Genomic DNA, 13,088 nt, shown 5'->3' with positions numbered 1-13,088 from the left:
CTAGAGGAGGTTTTGGAATTAATTGATAAATTCAACATTAACAAGTCACCAGGACCAGATGGCATTCACCCAAGAGTTCTGAAAGAACTCAAATGTGAAGTTGCGGAACTATGAACTAAGGTTTGTAACCTGTCCTTTAAATTAGCTTCTGTACCCAATGACTAATTAGCTAATGTAACACCAATATTTAAAAAGGGCTCTAGAGCTGATCCAAGCAATTATGGACTGGTAAGTCTAACATCGGTACCGGGCAAATTAGTCAAAACAATAGTTAAGAATAAAATTGTCAGACACGTAGAAAAACATAAACTGTTGAGCAATAGTCAACATGGTTTCTGTAAAGGGAAATCGTGTCTTACTAATCTATTAGAGTTCTTTGAAGGGTCAACAAACATATGGACAAGGGGGATCCAGTGGACATAGTATACTTAGATTTCCAGAAAGCCTCTGACAAAGTCCCTCACTAAAGGCTGTTATGTAAATTAAGCTGTCATGGGATAAAAGGGAAGGTCTTTTCATGGATTGAGAACTAGTTAAGATAGGGAACAAAGGGTAGGAATTAATGGTAAATTCTCAGAATGGAGACGAGTAACTAGTGATGTTCCCCACGGGTCAGTCCTTGGACCAATCCTATTCAACTTATTCATAAATGATCTGGACTGGAAAGGGGTAAACAGTGAAGTGGCAAAGTTTGCAGATAATACTAAACTGCTCAAGATAGTTAAGACCAAAGCAGACCATGAAGACCTTCAAAAAGATCTCACAAAACGAAGTGATTGGGCAACAAAATGGCAAATGAAATTTAATGGGGATAAATGTAAAGTAATGCACATTGGAAAAAAACCACAAACTATACATACAATATGATAGGGGCTAATTTAGCTGCAGTGAGTCAGGGAAAAGATCTTGGAGTCATCGTGGATAATTCTCTGAAGATGTCCACGCAGTGTGCAGAGGTGATCAAAAAAGCAAACAGGATGTTAGGAATCATTAAAAAGGGGATAGAGAATAAGACTGAGAATATATTATTGCCCTTATATAAATCGATGGTACTCCCACATCTCAAATACTGCATAGAGTGTGGTCTCCTCATCTCAGAAAAGATATACTGGCACTAGAAAAGGTTCAGAAAAGAGCAACTAAAATGTTTAGGGGTTTGGTCCCATATGAGGAAAGATTAAAGAGGCTAGGACTCTTCAGCTTGGAAGGGATGAGACTAAAGGGGGATATGATAGAAGTATATAAAATCATGAGTGATGTAGAGAAAACAGATAAGGAAAAGTTATTTACTTATTCCCATAATACAAGAACTAGGGGTCACCAAATGAAATTAGTAGGCAGCAGGTTTAAAACAAATACAAGGAAGTTCTTCACGCAGCGCACAGTCAACTTGTGGAACTCCTTACCTGAGGAGGTTGTGAAGGCTAGGACTATAACAGTGTTTAAAAGGGAACTGGATAAATTCATGGAGGTTAAATCCATTAATGGCTATTAGCCAAAGTGGGTAAGGAATGATGTCCCTAGCCTCTGTGGTCAGAGAATGGATATGGATGTCAGGAGAGAGATCACTTGATCATTGCCTGTTAAGTCCACTCCCTCTGGGGCACCTGGCATTGGCCACTGTTGGTAGACAGGATACTGGGCTAGATGGACCTTTGGTCTGACCTAGTATGGCCATTCTTATGTTCTTATGACTCATGCATGGCTTGTGTGACAGTCAGATAAGTTCCTCTTTTGATAGGAGAGGGTATAATGCTGCTATTCAGGACCCTACGGGTGAAGGGAGAGCAGAGCCGTGGGAGGGGAGAAGGTGGGGGAAGTAGATAATTCCGGGGCCAGGACATGGGGAGGGGGTGTGTAGGATTAGTACTAAGAAGCAGCAGGGAGGGATGAGGTAGTGAAAGATGAGGAGAATTAAGAATTTCCCAAGGTGCCGGGAGGTGGTGCTGGCTGAGAGTAAAGGGAAGAAAGGGAGGGGAGTGTGGCGGAAGGGCGCCCAAGAAGTGGGCTGGGTGGGTCAGTGGGAGGGAGGAGAGGTTTGGGGATCTAGAGGTGTATGGGATCCCAGACCTTTAACCCCAAATCCTTACCCAAGCCTTTTTGCTTTAGAGCCTACACTTCAGTTTTATTTCTGTTCAGTTTCACTTCATTATACATTTTTCCCCCCAAATATTATTTTAACTCTTGACCTCCCTCTCTCACTCATTACCCCCCTCCCCATATAACCTCCCCATCTGTATTCACAGTGACCCTGCACACCAATCCTGAGTCCTTGCTGCATTCCTCCCTCCCACAGCAGGGCTACTACCAAGGCACAAATGAGCACTTTGTTGATGATGTCATAGGGTGGTAGTGTAACCTGTGCAATATTTACACCTATAAGATTACGTATTGGGGTACAACTTACCCTTATACATGGCTACTCCAAGTTCATTGAGAAGATGAAATTTGGTGAAACACACAGAAACTTGATTTAACACAGAGAGTTATTCTTGCCTATGATTTCAATTATCAATACACAACAATTAGACCAGGGGTTGGCAACCTTTCAGAAGTGGTGTGCTGAGTCTTCATTTATTCACTCTAAGGTTTCTTGTGCCAGTCATACATTTTAAGGTTTTTAGAAGGTCTCTTTATATGTCTATAATATAGAACTAAATTATTGTTGTCTGTAGAGTAAATAAAGTTTTTTAAATGTTTAAGAAGCTTCATTTAAAATTGAATTAAAATGCAGAGCACCCCGGACTGGTGGCCAGGACCTAGGTAGTGTGAGTGCCACTGAAAATCAGCTTGTGTGCCGCCTTCGGCACCCATACCATAGGTTGCCTACCCCTGGATTTGACTAAGTTAAGTATATTAAAGAGGGTCTTGTACTGTGCATACTTAAAAGTTATGGTTACCATTGGAAACAAAGATCGAGGGGCAAAGGAGACCATCAGAAGGAAGGCCCTGATTCAGTTTACAATGTCTCGGGGACCCGACAAAATTAAAAAATGGTAACTAGGAGAGGTATTTTATCCACTTCCTTATGGTAATAGGATGGCTATATACCATATCTGCTCCTTTACTTTGATTACAATAATGTCCATAGCTGCCCCAACCCATATGTGGCCTTTGTAAAGTCCATAATTAAGTATCAAGCATTAATACTCATGATTTACATCACCTATTTATTAATAATTTCAGTATATGGATGTGGTCCAACTGCTGAGATACTGCATAGCAACTTAATTGCTAAAGCCCACCCCAGACTTCCTTCTTTCAGAATCCTATGGCATATTGCACCTCTTTGTGGTTACTCAAAATGAGGGTGCAAAATATCTGAGCTCGGATTCTCTCCTTAGGCCTATTCAGGTAAATCCAGGGCTGGTGCAACCATTTAGGCGACGTAGGTGGTCACTTAGGGTGCTGGCATTTGGAGGGCGCCATTTTCTTTGGCAGCGACTGCGGCAACCGAATCTTCGGCCGCCCCGGTCACCACCGGCATTTAGGTGAAGGGAGCTGGGGCAGGGGAGCGTGGGGAGGGTCATCTGCAGCAAGTGGGGGGGGCGCGGCACACAGGGGAACTCCCCGCCCTAGCTCACCCTGCCCTGCCTCCTCCCAATCAGCTTAGGCACCGCAAGCCTGGGAGGCGGGAAAAATGAAGCAGCGACGGCGTGCCCGGAGTACTCGTGCATGGAGCAGCGATGACCTGGGGCGGGTGGAGGGGGTGTCTCAGGGCAGAGGGTGGGGAGCTGCTGCAAGGGAGGCGCCTCAGGGTAGCGGTGCGGGGGGGCCACAAGGTGGAAGTTTCGCCTAGGGCGTGAAACATCCTTGCACCGGCCCTGGGTAAATCCCAGACTTCAGCATAACTACTCCCACAAAGCCTCCACCTAATATAAGGCCCTTAACTGTAGCAAGCTTAACAACCCATTTATTTATGAAAAGTGACACAGAGTCCTGTGGCACCATATAGAATAACAGACATATTGGAGCATAAGCTTTCATGGGTGAATACCCACTTTGTCGTGCATCTGACGAATTGGGTATTCACCTACAAAACTTATGCTCCAATATGTTTGTTAGTCTATAAGGTGCCACAGGACTCTTTGTCACTTTTTACGGAGCCAGACTAACATAGCTACCCCTCTGATACCTAACACCATTTATTTATGTTCACCTCCTTGCCCCTCCATGCATGTTCCAAGCTAATAAGCAATACTCTGATCATGACATTTTACCTCTAGCGAGTATAAAATTGCCCACAGGACATAAGACTAGGTCATAGATCATAACATCAGGTTGGGGTCAATGGGAGTAAGAGTTTGGAGAGAATCTTGTCCATCGTGTTTCCCTCCCCCGCATCTGCAGCAACCACAAGCTGTCTTCCCTCCAGGCTCCTTAGACCTTTGAGCCTGTCCCTCCTGAGGGTGCATGGTGGAGTTCTTAAATAAAATATATGGAGATATACCTATCTCATTGAGCTGGAAGGGACCTTGAAAGCTCATCGAGACCAATGCCCTGCCTTCAGTAGCAGGACCACGTACTATCCCTAGCAGTTTTCTGTTTGTTTGCCTCAAGATCCCTAAATGGCCCCTCAAGGATTGAACTCACAGCCCTGGGTTTAGAAGGCCAATGCTCAAACCACTGAGCTATCCCTCCCACCTCTTGTTTCTTATGTTCTTCTTTTCCAGAAGTATTAGAGGCTGTTGCTCCTGAATTTTAGTGTTTAATTCCCCAGCCTTGTCCACGCAGTGGACAATTCTCCTTCCCGTTACACCTGAGTCACTAGATTTCCTAATTCCCCAAAATGTGCTAGGGTAGCTAAGCGTTTGACCTGCTTCCATGGTCTGCTCAAGATATGCGTTCTCAGGCATCAGGCCTCTAGCCAGCCCCTCTCTATGGATAGGGACCCACATGCCTCTCCTTTTAGACCAGGGATTAAGGATTGCAGCTTTTCCTCCACTGTGTTCACTGGGCTAACATCCAGTTCCTGTGCTTTGCTTTCTCCAAGGGCTGTGAGCAGTGTGTGTGTGATAGAGGAGGGAATTTTGGTGATACTTCTAAGATGCCAATGCACACCTCAGTTTCCCTCTGTGATTGGTATTGCTATGTTTATAAAGAGCAGGAGACATGAGGTGTTTTGTCACATAGCTGTCATGGGGTGATATGAATGGGTCATTAAGGACTGGCAGGGACCAACCTACATCAATTGAATACTCAACAGAGACAAGGGAGTAATTGTCACCTGTCCATGGGAGAATGTCAGCTTGGCTTAGTGAAGCATACATGGACTTGTTATGTTTTTGGGAGCAGGAAGAACTGGGCTCTTAGACGCAGGGAGCTCTACCAAAGCAAAGAGAAATGGACAGGCACAGTGAAAGGAAGCTAAACTGTTTTCTAGAGCAGTATGGCTCAAGGGCATTGGCCAATATGGACTATATTGTCTTTTTTGCTTCTCTGTGCTAATCTAAGGACTTTCCAATGCTGTGTTTCGGTTGACTAATAAACCTTGCTATATTTTAAAAGTCTGCCCCATGTCACAGTGAAAACTTTCTGAGGTGCATTGAAGCATGAATGAGGAACAGTCTCTAAATAGAAGTGTAGTTCAGCTAGACCTGCTGGCAGAGCTCACAGGTTGAAATAAGAGTATTGAAGCCAGAGTTCTCAGTCTCATGTGTTGAAGCTACATGGCCTATCTTTGTGGAAGAGTGGGCCCCCTTTGGGGTTTAGTGCACTCAAGGTGCACCTCCCAAGGACTGTTTAAAAGCCAGGGCATAGCACAGATCCTATGGATCCATGACAGTGTGCCAATAGTTAAGCCTTATGGGGAAAACATATAAAACAAGAAGAATATCTAAATGTGTGTTTACCATCGTCCTCTCATTAGTCCTCTTGGGAATCCCTGATTGGTTTCAAAGTGTATTAAACCTTTCTTAAAGGGTTATCTCTTGGTTATCAGGTCATATCAGTTTGTAACCCAAAAAGATCCCCCTCAGTCAGGTCAAACTCAGCTGTTTCTCCCAAAAAAAGCTTGTCTGTCTTCTTCAGTCTCCTGAAAGAGGTGAAATCAGTCACTGCCCCTTTCTGCATAGGGCAAAGCTTCAAAAGATGGAGATCTGCATAACCGGCCTTGACATCTGGCATTCATTACCTCTTAGTGATACCAGATTGCACAGGAAACCCATCCCTGAGACCTCCCCAGTATCATCTGGCCCATCTCAGCATCATAGTCTGTGAAGTATTCATGCTTTCAAGGGCTGGCTCAAATATACAGATAAGTCATAATTAGGGCAAGTGTTTGCTGGCAATGAAAACCGAGTAATTGACAAACATGAGCAATATATAATCCTTTACAGCATGAAAGTGCATTGGGGGGAGGGGACAGCAGCCAGCTGTGTAGGGGTGGTGGGGCCTAGACACTGGACATTGAGAGCCTAGAGCCAGCTGTGTGCTGAGGAGATGAGCAGGGGAGAGGTGCTGTGAAAGCAGCTGAGAGCAGGTGTGAGTGCTTGTCCACTCTGCAGCATGATGAGGGAGCCCAGCGTCCCACTGCCAAGTGCCCTGCCTGCCCAGGGGAAACTGCACAGTGGTTTTGTTGAGCCCAGACTTGTACGATGAGGGGAGTAATTGGTAACAAGTATCAGAAGCAGCCAGCCCCCATCCTCTGCCCTGCACCCTGCGGATGAGTCAGGTATCTCTGGGCAGAAATCTGATGGGTTGTGACTGCATGCCTCACCCACGCTCTGTTCAGAAATTCCGAATATGAAAGGTGATTCCAGAAATGAAGAGTAATTTGAGGGGAAAATGCAGTAATAGTGGCAATTTCAGGAAAACACTGGCCCTAGTTGTAATATTAAATTACAATAGTCTCAATATATATCCCCTGTGTTCATCAGATCCGTCACTCTGCTTTCACATAGTTAACTTTGCTGGTGGGTTCTACCCGTTCCCCCATTCTGTCTGTTTTGTCTATTTAGATTGTAAATTCTTCAGGGCATGGGCCATCTACTATTCTGAGTTTGTACTTTGCCTAGCACAGCAGGGACCCATTGTTAGTTGGCCTTTAGGCACTAAAGTAATGCATATGATGGATAATAATAACAACTCTCCTGCCACTTTGAGCCAAGGAAGCTGGCTTTGGGATGTTACTACTTAAAAATGAGCTGGATTTAAAGCCATTAAATATTACTTGTCACAATTATCCCACAAATTCCACTGACCCCCCTTGTTTTCTGTCTTGAAAAGGGTTTCCTGTTTCCAAACCTGATGTGATCTTGCAGCTGGAACAAGGGGAAGAGCCTTGGGTCCCAGACCTCCACAACTCTGAGAAAAAAGTGCTCCCAAGAGCTGCCGGCACAGGTGAGGAATTGATTAAACTTACTCAAAAACTGTCCATGAATACAGAAAACATTTGGGATTCCCTGCAAAGACCTTGTGAGCTCTCCGATTTCAGGATTGTTCCCTGGAGATGTGAAATCATTAGGCAGAGGTCACTCGTGGCTTCCCACCTGTCCTGTTTGACAATTGGCAGCAGGTCCCTCCCCAATCTCGCTTTCCCCTGAGAGTTCTGGTGAGATGCGAACCCAGAACTGATCCCTTCCTGTCTCCTCTGAGGAATGGTTTGGGGAAAATCAGCTCCTGAGAGGTTTGATCTCTCCCACACATATTTTGGTTTGTTCATCCCTTTTTCCATTCTTCTCTCAGATTTCCTTTCTCTCTGGCGCAGGGAGTGACCTCTCTCTGGATTCTCTCTGTCTCCCATCAGGTGTTGGGATGGTGAGTGAGAACGAGGAGAAACCCCAGCAGGAAGATGCTGAGCAAGTAGAACCACATGCAACATTATCAGGAAGCTCCAAAGGGAATGATTCCAGGAGTTGTGCACTCCCAGAAAAAGCAAAAGCCTATGAGAGTCAGCACAGGCCAGAGGAAAACTTCAGTAGCCACTCAGACCTTATTACATGCGAGATAATCAACTTGGAAGGAACATGCTACACATGCCATGAGTGTGGGAAAAGCTTCAGTGGAAGCTCTGACCTTCTCATACATCAGAGAATCCACAGAGGAGGGGCGCCCTACACGTGCTCTGAGTGTGGGAAAAGCTTCAATTGGAGCTCAGCCCTTATCACACATAGGAGAATCCACACTGGAGAGACACCCTACACGTGCTCTGAGTGTGGGAAAAGCTTCAATCAAAGCTCACATCTTATCACACATAGGAGAATCCACACAGGTGAGAAACCTTATGGATGCTCTGAGTGTGGAAAATGCTTCAGTCGGAACTCACACCTTATTACACATAGGAAAATCCACACTGGTGAGAAACCTTATGGATGCCCTGAGTGTGGGAAACACTTCATTGATAGTTCAGCCCTCATCTCACATCAGCGAATTCACACAGGAGAGAGGCCCTACATATGCTCTGAGTGTGGGAAAAGCTTTAGTTGGCACTCACACCTTATCACACATCATAGAATCCACACAGGAGAGAAACCCTACGCATGCGCTGAGTGTGGGAAACGCTTCATTGGTAGTTCAGCCCTCCTCTCACATCAGCGAATCCACACGAGTGAGAGACCCTACACATGCTCTGAGTGTGGGAAAAGCTTCAATCAGAGCTCTGCTCTGACCACCCATCAGAGGAGCCACACAAGAGAGAGACCCTACATGTGCTCTGAATGTGGGAAACGCTTCAGTTATAACTCATCCCTTACCACACATCAGCGAATCCACACAGGTGAGAAACCTTATGGCTGCTCTGATTGTGGGAAATGCTTCATTGATAGTTCAGCACTCATCTCACATCAGCGAATCCACACAGGAGAGAGGCCTTACACATGTTCCAAGTGTGGGAAAAGCTTCAATAAGACCTCAAACCTTATCACACATCAGCGAATCCACACGGGAGAGACACCCTACACATGCTCTGAGTGTGGGGAACACTTCAGTTATAGCTCAGCCCTTACCACACATCAGAGACTCCACATGGGTGAGAGACCCTATGCGTGCACCATGTGTGGGAAAAGCTTCAATCAGAGCTCTACCCTGATCACACATCAGAGAATTCACACCGGAGAGACACCCTACACATGCTCCGAGTGCGGGAAAAGCTTCAGTCAGAGCTCTAGCCTGATCACACATAGGAGAATCCACACGGGTGAGAAACCTTATGGATGCTCTGAGTGTGGGAAATGCTTCAATCGGAGCTCACAACTTATCACACACAGGAGAATCCACACTGGTGAGAAACCTTATGGATGCTCTGAGTGTGGGAAGTGCTTCAATCAGAGCTCACACCTTATTAGACATAGGAGAATCCACACCAGATAGACAGCCCACACTTGCTCTGAGGATGGGAAACGCTGCAATTAGCACTCAAACCCTATTAGATATCAGAAAATCCTCCTGAGAGAGACTTGTCATAAATGCCTTGACTACTCTGGCTAAAGATATAAAAAAAAATTTTTTTTTTTTTGCTAATTTTCACATAGTGATCTTTGCACCATCTTCACTGTGGTATCTCAGCTCCCCTAGATGAGTTGGTCTGCTTCTGCCTTTTGGAGCTCACCCTTCTTTTGGGTCAGTCCTGTGATCTTTTCTATCAACTCCTTTCCTTTTGAGTCCAAGGAGTGTGTCCCTCCAGCCAGGAATGTTCAACAGCTCCTGGTGGGAGAGAGTTTTGATCCCGACAAGCTACACTGAGGCAAAAACTATCTGTGCCTTACATCCACTAGGACTGTACATGGCATCAGCTGCTCAAGCTAGTGATCTTGGTGTAAAAAGATAATTATAGTTGTAGTGCAGATGCGGCCCAGGTGCAATGGCTGATATTAGCTTTCCCCTTGACCTGACCTAATCTCTATCACTTTTCCCAGTCTAAACAATCCCTGAGCATCACAGTTACACTGTTCCCCCATTTCAAAGCAATGGTTAGTCATCAAGTTCCCTCTTAAGGAACAAATTGTTTCCTTCCCAGTTCCTTTGATGTTGCTTCAAGGTTTTACTGGAGAACAGATATTTTTACTATCATTTCCCTCACTTAAAATATATTGAACTATAACAAAGAGCAGGAACAGGGCAGGGATAGGGAAAAATGGCATTTCCCCTCTGTAACAACAGAAGAAAATAGGGTAAGTCAGAGGGATTCCCTTATTCCCCATGACCATCCCAATCCCCCTGTTGTTCAGTTGGTAATGTCAATATTTTCTTTAAAGGGCTGGAAAGAGGATTCCCTAGTAAATGGCTTGGAACTAAGCAAAATAACCATGCATTTGGCTCCCAAAGCAGTTGTGGCCCGGGTCCTGCAGGGGGTCACTCCTGAAGATATCTCCTTCCTGATCAGCTGCATGTTGCTATTATTTGGGAAATGCAATCCCTGTCTAGGTAGAGATGGGAAAAATGTTCAGCTCACCCCTGGGAGGTGCTACAAATGTGTAGAAAATGAAATTCTTGTTGAATGTGATACAGCTGCAGAAAGATGCCTATTTTTAATAGATACCTGACATTTGGTGTCTTACAGGGATTCTAAGCCACACCTGAATTTAGTCCCTAATTTAAATCTGTGTCACCAGATTAAAGAAATAAATGGGCATATTTGAGGGAGTTGTACCTCACTTTTGCTGCTTATATGTTGTGTGGTTGGTGAAGAATTCTGTGCCAGAGAAGTGTAAAATTACTCCAAGTAAGGTCAAAGATTTGACAAGAACTCAGGTAGAAATTGCTGGTACTAGTGACTGATTTTCACCCCAGAGGTGGAAGCTCGGGTAAACTATTTGTAGAACCCTGCTCCCTAGTTAAGTGGCATTGATCACACTCCTAATGGATGTCATGATTAAATTGGGAACAATTGTCGTTTACCATTTGGATCCAAAGTTTCATGAAGCACAGAGAGAAACAACTGATTCCTTCAGAGCTGTTCCGTGCCTATGGGTCCCAATCTGGCTACCTTGTTGGACAAGAAGCGCTTCCATGCTGGGCAAATGATGGTAGCCGGGGGGAGAGTGTATCAGATTCCAAGTTCAAACTGCAGGATACATGAATGCTGAGTCCAGAGTCTGTGGTTAGTCTCTTAGTTTTGTTCTTGAGTCTAGTGCATTTCTATCACTTCTCCACCTCCTGATACTTTGAAAGATGAATAAGTATGAAAATAGAGCACAGGTGGTTTTTCTCATGATGCAACCTTCTCACGTAGTGTGAGACCCTTTCCATCCACACTTGTGGGAGAAGACCCAAGGAGAAACGAACTCACATGAATGAAAGGCTCCTAGGTTATTGTAGAATGTGACTTCATGCAAAGCTCACTGGGTGGAAATGGGAATTAAGAGAAAACTGTCCTATAGGTTTATATTTTGTAACCTTGAATAAATTATCAGTGACAGTTAAATTAAACATGGAGTTAATTAATGTAAAGTAAAAGGCTGATTATGTGATAATTTTCAGTATTACAATATAATTCAGGTTTTCTTCTAGTTCTCTCCCTGTCATCTCCTACTATATAGGAAATTTTGGCTAATCCTGAAAAGTAAAACCTCACTCCAAATGAATTAGAGTGGGCGAATGTGAGAGAAATAGAATGTATGAAAATAGAGACTCAATATAGACTGTAATTATTTGTATTTCAAATGGAATTTATTTTGATAAACTTTAAAATAAATTTTCTGTTAAAAGGAAAATTGCTTGAGACAAGATATGTAATCTTTTACACTTCTGGGTAACAGCCACAGAGTTCCCCAATTCACTTGTTTGCTAAACAAAGACGCATTGGGCAGGAGATGTCAGAATTTAAAATGGTGATGGATGTATGATGATTTATTTTTGCAATCAGTTATTTTTATGGGTGCTGAGGACCCTTTTCCTTTTGAGGAGGCAGCTGTTAAGAGCACAGCTGTTTAACCTTCAGGCCTGGCCATGGAAACCCCCATAACTGGCCTTATGTTTCTTTCATGTTTGATACCTTTGGGGTTTGCACGTTCATACTACAGGCAGTTTTAAGACAGCAGATCCTTTGAGAAAACTGCCACATTAAATGGGGATATTCCAAACTGACATTGGCCCAAACTTTGCCTCACTTCAACTGGAGTGGGACATGTCTGTATCAAAGGATTAATTCATACCTGATTTGCCCAGATACCTCGGTGGAGACGTGGTAAGGTGCGGTAAGCTGGAATCTACAACAATAAAGTTAAAGGTAAGGGTAGAAGTCCTTCAGTTTTCAGATTAACAATCCTGTTATGTTCATTCCCTATGTAGCATCTGGCACTGGTCACTCTCAGGCAGCATACTGGGCTAGATGGAACATTGGTTTGACCTAGTATGACCAGTCTTGTGTTCTTATGTAAGTCATCTAAGAGAGACTGACTGCCAGGATCCCAGGACTGGTCCACCCCAGAGGATTCAGGGAGCCTGGGGCAAAGCAATTTTGGGGGCACCTTCAATAAAAAAAAAAGTTGCAATACTATAGAATACTATATTCTCGTGGGGGACCATGTGGCCTAGGGCCTGCGGCAAATTTCCCCACTTGCCCCCCAACCCCTCCTGAGCAGCCCTGCTCTGGGGAATGAAGCATGATGAATGAAGTCTAGGGAGGTTGTGGAATCTCCATCTCTGGTGATAAGAGTAGGTTAGATAAATGTCTATCAGGGATGGTCTAGACAGTATTTGGTCCTGCCATGAGGGCAGGGGACTGGACTCGGTGACCTCTCGAGGTCCCTTCCAGTCCTTGAATCTATGAGTTGACAGGCTATGTAGCCTTCATTAATCTCCCTGTACCAGAAAAGCCTGCTAGCCCAAAGTGCTTGACCATCTGTGCCATTAACTGGTTCCTCAATTGCAGCTACAGTTCCTACTCCATGTGAATCCAAAGACGAAGAACTGCAGAGATCCAACTCTTTGTAATCTTTGAAATTTATTTTCCTTTTTCTATTTTTGTCTTGCTTTTTATGGATGTGGAGCCTTCCAGCCTTTCTATTAGATTGGGGTGTAACTGTGGCTCAGTTGGTGAGTGTGTGTGAACACCTCTGAAATCTACACAGAGAAGATGATAAGAAGAATAGATCCCCAAATCTTAATAGCCTTAAAACTCTGCCCTATGAAATGACTGCATGCATGCT

General features: G+C 44.4%; 1 protein-coding gene across 8 annotated transcripts in view; it reads left to right on the top strand.

Annotated features, from left to right (window-relative positions):
• The window catches only part of LOC115639022 (zinc finger protein OZF-like), a 42,244-nt gene extending 30,589 nt beyond the window's left edge, over window positions 1-11,655 (top strand). For 3 of the 8 annotated variants that reach the window (XM_030541284.1, XM_030541287.1, XM_030541288.1), the window contains 2 exons: window positions 7,228-7,341; window positions 7,748-11,654. In XM_030541284.1, the coding sequence (XP_030397144.1) occupies window positions 7,228-7,341; window positions 7,748-9,309 (1,676 nt within the window). In that variant the 3' untranslated portion in view covers window positions 9,310-11,654. Of the gene's footprint in view, window positions 1-2,978; window positions 3,010-6,074; window positions 6,212-7,227; window positions 7,342-7,686 lie in introns of those variants that run through there. The other 5 variants (XM_030541286.1, XM_030541283.1, XM_030541285.1 and 2 more) reach the window with 5 other exon arrangements.
• Window positions 11,656-13,088: the final 1,433 nt, after the last annotated feature.

Source organism: Gopherus evgoodei, chromosome 23 (assembly GCF_007399415.2).
Source record: "Gopherus evgoodei ecotype Sinaloan lineage chromosome 23, rGopEvg1_v1.p, whole genome shotgun sequence".
NCBI classification, from domain to species: Eukaryota; Metazoa; Chordata; order Testudines; family Testudinidae; genus Gopherus; species Gopherus evgoodei.
The sequence above is the reverse complement of the archived record's forward strand: the minus strand, read 5'-3'. Positions and strand labels throughout refer to the sequence as shown.